This window comes from Leishmania donovani, chromosome 14 (assembly GCF_000227135.1).
Source record: "Leishmania donovani BPK282A1 complete genome, chromosome 14".
In the NCBI taxonomy this organism is placed as follows: Eukaryota; Euglenozoa; class Kinetoplastea; order Trypanosomatida; family Trypanosomatidae; genus Leishmania; species Leishmania donovani.
In genome coordinates this window covers 109,583-116,630 of record NC_018241.1, presented here as the reverse complement: position 1 = coordinate 116,630, position 7,048 = coordinate 109,583, and the positions used below count along the sequence as shown (strand labels likewise).

The following is a 7,048-nucleotide window of genomic DNA, read 5'->3' as shown; positions in this document are numbered from 1 at the left end:
CCTCGAGACGCAGCGGTGTCGCAACATCTGCGCCGGAGGCTGCCTCGAGACGCGAGGGAGTCGGCACGTCGGCGCCGGAGGCTGTCTCGAGGCGCGCGGTGTACGCTCGGCGGAGGTGAGGTTTCTCGTCGGGCACGTTTGCGTAGAACACTGAAGGCATGCTCGTTGGCTGTGCTATCGGCGGCACCGCCAATGTGCCTGTCGCAGTGCGGCTTTCCGCCGGCAGCAGCCTTCTCTTCGTTAAAGATTCTTCCGCAGCGGGCGGGTCACGGCATCGAGTGGCTCGGGGCTCGCTGCTACCGTATGTGCCTGCCAAGGCAGAGATGTCATCGTGACGGTAGCAAGACCGCGGTGTGGAGGTGGCATCACGGTGCGCTGCACCGTCGCCGAGAAGATGGTCGAGGTGACGGAGGCGACGGCGAAACGGTGTTTCACAGGAATTTGGGCTGCCACCCAGCGAAGAGAGCAGCGACGAGAGATGATCATCTGCCATGGGTGATGTCGCCGTGGCGAGATCCCCCATGATATGCACAGCTCTTTCGCGGGCTGCCGAATCATCCTCTCTGTAGTGAGGCAGCTCGGTGATCCCCCACTGCGGCAGCGACGTTGGGTGAACACTGCTGCGCTCGTGAGGGTGCCGGCTGCTGCCGGGGTGACGGTCGGAATCCATTTGTTGTGGCGATCGCGATAGCAGAGGTGAAGCTCGTAGGTGCTCCTCGAGCCCCTCCAAGACGGCCCTCATGCTGCGACCTCGGCTCTTGTCCTGGGAGGACGCAAAAGGCGAGGGGCTGCGCGGGCCATAGCTCCGACGCCGTGCGGACACCACGGCTGCCTGCTCACGGGCTGCAGCAGCGCCTTCAAGGGACGCTAGCGGCGGCGGCCGCACTGCTGGTATGAGGAGGCTTGACGCAGCGGTGGAGTTGGACACTGGCGTCGTACCTTTCTCGTGTGCCGTCTCGCTGGCACTGGTGCTGCTGCTGCTATCGTTGCTGCAGCCACGGCGGTGCATGTGTGTGGTCTCTTGCTGCGAAAAGGACGGAAATTTAGCTCTTGAAGAGAGAAGAGCAGCAGTGTGAGGGGGTGCAGCCTCCGCCAGCGCACGTGGAAGCCTTGTAAGCGACGAGGTCGGCGGTCGAATGCCCGTGAACAGCGCTGAGGCGGGATCCGCATGGTGTGCTGCGGCTGTTCTCACTGCAGTGGAGTCTCGCATCGCTCGGGGAGCCGCCAAAGTGCTCGCTGGAGTTGACAGCAGCCCGGCACAAGAGGGCGGCATATTGTAGGCCGTGCTGGCCTGCAGCCCTGCCTGCTCGTTGGCGGACTGATAAGAAGGGCCGCCCTCATGGCTGCTACTCACGAGGAAGAAAGCGGTGCGGGGTACCTGATGCAGTGAAGGTGGGTCGTATCGTGTCCGTGGTGGCCGCGCCATGCGACGCAGATAGTCTTCAATACTGTCGAGATGCCCATCGATTTTGCGATGGTGCCCATTATGCATGGTTGAGATGCTGCTCTAGGTATGGTGGTTGTTTATTTTGTGCTGTGAGTGGTTGGTTGTACACGGATGCGCCGCAGCCACAGAGTCGATGAGCGCGTGTCGCCTTCGGAGCTTCTGGCGATCGTGGTGATGATGATGACCCGGAGGTCGGCATCCAGCGAAGCTCTTGAAGGTACAGTTGTTTTCTCAGGAACACGAGAACCGTCTGGATGAGCCAGAGAGCGTCCGGCCCCGTGCGCGCGCAGGCCCGACCGTTCCACTCGCATTCACCAAGAAGAAGAGAAAAAGAAAAGAGTGGCAACAACGAGCAAGCAGCTGTGCAAGCGAGCCGTTCTCTGCTGCTGATCACTACGCACGCACGCTCCCCCTCCTCTCCTCCATCCACCCAAAGACGCACGTTGGCTGCTATTTGCGTGAGAGCGAGTGAGCCTATCTCTATATATGTGTGTGTGTAGATGTGTATATCGTTGTAGGTGAGCAATATCTAGTGTCGGCGCGCGTGTGTGTGCGGGGGTATCTAAGGCAGGCGCACACAATGGCGTTCAGCGGGTGCCTTCTCGCCAATAAATAAATATAGATGACACGAATAAAGGCTAACGACAGGTTCTGGCAACGAGAGGGTAGAGATCAAGCAGAGCGCACATTTACTCGCAACGCAGTGAAGCGCGTGTGTGTTCGCGTGTGTGGGGGAGGGGTATGGATGGTATCGTCCTGCTGCTGCTGATCAAGGAATGGCAACGAAGCAGTACAGCGGGCTCACCCCTCAAATAGAAGCTGAAGAAGAGGGACGAGAGAGCGAAGAGAAGGATTAGGGATGGAGGGGTGAGCGGGGGGGGGGGAGGCAGGCTTGCTGGCTGGAGGATGCGGTGCCCACGGAGGTGAGCGGACGGGGAATCAGAGAGAGAGGTGCCGCGCACCGAGTGACCTTGAGAAGAGGTGAGACCTCCCTCACGCTCTACACACGGCATCACATGGGATGGGTGGGGGCGGGCACCATGGATACCCGTACGCTTACTTTCCCTGCCTTTCGAGGTTTGGCTTATGGTGTGGTGGGAGACCGATCTGCGCTGGACGACGCGCATCATGCCCTCCGATGCTAGACGAGTGAAGAGGCGGCGGCTGCGGTAGCGCGAGTAGCGCCGCATTGCGATCACCGCTGTCGCTGCTGCCTTCATTACTTCCCTCTTGTAGTTTGACGCCCGCGTATTGGCCATTGCTTAAGGGGACGACGCCAGCGTGCAACGCGTCAGCCGTGCGCCGAGGCAAACGATAGGGAAGAAGGACGAGGGATGAGGGAGGGCGGCTAGAAACGCGTGCACACATGCGCAGAAATGGAAGTGCGTGCACTCAGTCCATGGCGCTGAGTCGCTTCTCCAGTCTCTTGATCTCTTCAAGCTGATCGAACGGGCTATCCTGTAGCGGTCGACCCTCTAGCTCTGCCACCGCCTGCATCAGCTGCTGCAGCGTCGTGCTTGCCGTATGAGAAGCGCCGGTCCCAGTCGCCTTAGCCGCCGCCGCGGTGGGGGAACACTTGCCGATGGCGCTGGCCACGTCAGCGCTCCGTGGAAGTTTGTGGGTAGCGACGGTAAACGACTTTGCTTGCCGGGGTGCACGCGAGATAGGCTGCGCTGAGGCTGCCTTGCCTTTGCCGCCGTCGCTGAGGCCAGAGTCGGAGTCAGGCTCAGAGTCGCTGCTATTACTCTTGCTACTACTGCTTGAGTCGTTGTCGGAGGAGCTTCCCGACGACGATGACGATGACGATGACGATGATGAGGACGACGGCGTGGGCAGCAGCACACGCGCTTTCTTCGGCTCCTGGCGAATGGTGCGCGACTTCCGTGGCGTTGATCGCCGGCGCTTTAGCGGCTTTGCAGTGGCGGCGACCATAGCAGCCCCCACCGCCACCGGGAACGTATCTACGAGCGGTACATCGTCGTCTTCACCACTACCGCCGCCACTGTCGTCGCCCTGCCCGCCGAGGTTGTGTGGTGCCGCCGTGACCGCGTTTGGAGCTGCGTCAGTGCCGTCGATTTTCGGACCGTCTCTGGCTCCACGGTGTCGCTGCGCAGACGCCTTTGTCCGCTTCTTACCTTCCGTGGTGGCCTTCTTGAGAGTGCGCTTGCCCGCCTTGTGCTTCTTCTTGCGTGATGAGCAGCTGAGTCCCAGAAAGCCGCACGTCCACGTGTCAGGGACCGGGTCGAGGCGCGTCGCTAGCTTGTGCCACGCGTTGCAGTCATCGCACTGCACCCAGAAGTCTTTCAGGTCCCGGTTGGGGGTGGAGGGCGAGATGCTGGATGCAACATCGTTCGGGTTGGCTGAGCGGAGGTGCAGTACGCGCCTGTGTCGGCTGCTTTCCCCATGTCCGCTTGCACTGTTGACGTCGGCAGTATGCTCGCCTATGGGAGGGGGCTGTCGCAGGTTGGGAGGCACCACGGCTGCCGCCTCGCTAGGAGGGAACAAACTCGGCAAGTCCTCCAGAAAGCGCGCACCTGCAGTGCCCGGCTTCGGTGCGGCACGCTCGTCTGATGCGGCGGGCGGTGCCTCCCTCACGTGGGCTTCTTCTCGCACCTGGTACGCCGTCAGACTGTCTTCTTCGGCCTGCGAGTCCCGCAGCGCCTTGACACCTGCACTGAGCAGCGCACTCGCTTGCCGGCTCAGCTCGCTCCCGCCGCCGTTGTAGTCGACGCAGTTTGCCTTGAGTGTCGTGAGCCGTTCGCGCAGGTGCGTGGGGCTGAAAAAGCAGGACTGCACCTCCTCTCCTACAGCGTTCCCGCTGCCGATGCGACTAGGTGGATACGCTTGCACTTCCAGCAGCCGGCGGGTAATGAGTGCGCGCTGGCGCACACACGCGCGGTGCGTCGGTGCAGTCATTCCACAAAAAGCTTCCTCGTACAGCTGGCAGAGGCTCACGGGGTCACGGGTGCTGCGGTAGTAGCCAGGCGCCTCCATCTCCGACACGGGCATGCGGAACGGGATGGAGGTGGGCAGCGTGTTCCACAACACATCAAGCACGTGCAGAAGCGAGAGCATGCGAGTCGCAGTAGGGACGCGGATGGAGAGACCGTCTGTTGGCAGCGGCCCCGCCGCGGCGTCCTTGCGCGTCACCGTAACGAGAGTGGTGGGAGAGTTGGCGGCGGTGCCCGCCATCCCGCTGGGAGGACCTGGTCGTGCCACATGATACGGTGGCATGACGGTGGCAGGCCCCGGGGGTGCAGGGCACAGGGGCGACTCCACCGATGGCGGGGCCCCGAGGGCAGTGAGTAGGGCATCGAAGCATCCCACATCAAATGACCAGCTTCCATCGCTGCCAGAAAGCAGCAGTTGCACCATCAGCCGCTGCACCCGCAGACTCTCATACCATACCGCGCTGGCGTACTCGAGCAGTGCCAGATCGCGCACTACGCGCGTCGCCGTAGCGGTGCCACGGCGACGCGCACCAGCATCGACCGGCTCGACGTCGCGCAGTACCACTAGCGAGTCCCAGTGCTGACGGCGCCACGCAGCAAAGCAGCGGGTGAGCTCCGCGTAGAACACGCTAGCACTGGCGGCGGCGACGGGACGCAGCGGCACCTCAAAGGCAGTTGTCTGCGACGTAAAGAGTGCGTGGGTGTCGTAGTAGCACAGATACATCCACCAATCGAAGCACACGGAGAGGCTCGAGGGGCGGGCAGCCTGCACCGCGAGCCGGTGTGTCTCTGCTGCCCTTTCTTCCGGTGAGGCAGATACCAGAGGCGGTGATGGTGGCACGGATGCAGCGGAGCGCGGTGCTGTTACTGCGGCAGAGGCTGCAGACTGCCGCACTGGCCGTGCATGGATACGCCTCGAGGCCGACTCGTCGGTGTGGCCTCCGCTTCTGCGCGACTCACGAGCAGCACTACGATTTTTCGCTGCTGCTGTCGTCTTTGACGAGGATGCTGTGCGCGTTACAGTCTCTTCAGCCTCAGCGCCGTCCTTCAGCGTTCTCCGCCGTGATGAGGACGTATCGGGCGGCACTCGTTGTGGTGAGGGCTGAGCTGGTGTCTTGGTAGTCGCTTGCGGCGGCCCTGCAGTCGATCTCAGATGCAGAGTGCGGCTGAAAGACACCGTGCCCTTGCTCTCCGAGTAGGAGCTGTGCGTGCTTGAACTCGCGGCAGCCACGGCGGTAGCACCGCTGAGTGCGAGTCGAAGTCCATGTGTCACCTGGCCGCTGCTGCCAGTACGGCTGCTGTTGCTGACCGGAGATGCCGCACGCTCGTGCCACGCTGGGGCGGCATCCTGCACCGCGTGCACGACTCCTGCTTTCGAGGCACGCAAGGCAGCGAAGTGAACACGGTGCTGCTGGGGCTGCTGCTGCACCGCATCCACTTCGCAGGTTAGAACATCGCCCGTGCGCCCTGCCTCGACTTGGGGCGTCTCCGCAACGCCCACGTCGTCACCGTCTTCCTCTTCCACCACGATGCTGGCAAAGGGCACGCGTGACAGTGGACATTCCATTGCGGGCCTCAAAACCTGCGCGTATCTCCCTCCCTTCCTCACCTCTCTATGAGTCTTACTGTATATATATATATATATATATATAATCTGTGCGTGTGTGCGTGTGCCCACCGCCGCCGGGGAAGTGAAAAAAGGGGTGGGGGGGAAGGGAGGGACTTGCAGGGGCTGTATGGTACGCCCACTGCGCGCGGATATGTGTGCACGCGTGTGGGTGGTACTCAACGATGGTGGGTGCACCACCACCACCACCAACACCAACACATCGTACAGCCGCAAACCATGATAATGACAACAAAGGAGGTGTAGACCAGCCAGACCGAGGAATAGGGTAGAGTATGCATCTCAACCCTGGCAGCGGTAGAGGTCGAAGGCAATGACCGCGCTAGCGAGCTCAGACCTGGCAACACACCTGTCTTGCTGCTCGCCGGCCATCGAGAGCCCCCCGCTACTTCCCCTTTGCCGCCGCGCTAGTGGCGGTCACTGACGCTGCGCCCCCACCAACTGCCGCGCCGCCAAATACTGCCGGATGCGTTTCCTCTCTTTTCTCTTCCTCTCCTAGCAGCGGCTATCGCGCTCTCAAGTGTAAGTGTGTATGCGTTGGGATGGTGGTGGTGGTGGTCAGCGAGGGAGACATGCGCGTGCGCATCCAGCCAGCCGCCGATGCGTCCCGTTTGTTTTTCATTTTCCTGCATTTTGGCAACAAAGACCGTGTGAGGACTTCCAGTGCGCACTGTGTGAGCGCTTACTCATCCTTCTTTCTCCTCCCCTCTGCCCAGCCAACCTCGCCCCATGCCTGGCCTCCAAGCCATCCCGACGCGCGTGCCGGTGCAGATGCACCCACAGCCACACAGGGACAGAGAAAAGGAAGCCGAGAACGAGACGAGGCGAGCTTTCCTGCCTTGTTCAACGTGACCATTCTCTGACCGTAGAGCACGCGCTACACAGCACTCTACCCTCCCTCTGGCCCGGGCCCTGGCACAGACCTCAGGCGCGTGAACTGAAGCAGCGGCAGGCACGTCGCTACGGCTGTGCGCAGACACAGTCATCTGAGCACAGCCCCTGCCTCAAGCCCCACCCACCACC

At 61.9% G+C, this 7,048-nt stretch overlaps 2 protein-coding genes across 2 annotated transcripts; both read right to left on the bottom strand.

Annotated features, from left to right (window-relative positions):
- Nucleotide 1: 1 nt before the first annotated feature.
- On the bottom strand, nucleotides 2–1,492 carry LDBPK_140370 (hypothetical protein, conserved; the record flags this gene model as incomplete). Its single annotated transcript, XM_003859361.1, has 1 exon — nucleotides 2–1,492. A coding segment is annotated over one exon (1,491 nt), but the record flags the coding sequence as incomplete, so codon positions are not given.
- Nucleotides 1,493–2,839: 1,347 nt separating this feature from the next.
- On the bottom strand, nucleotides 2,840–5,965 carry LDBPK_140360 (hypothetical protein, conserved; the record flags this gene model as incomplete). The annotated part of the gene is made up of 1 exon (XM_003859360.1): nucleotides 2,840–5,965. The coding sequence occupies one exon, from the start codon at nucleotides 5,963–5,965 to the stop codon at nucleotides 2,840–2,842; it is 3,126 nt and encodes a 1,041-aa protein (XP_003859408.1).
- Nucleotides 5,966–7,048: the final 1,083 nt, after the last annotated feature.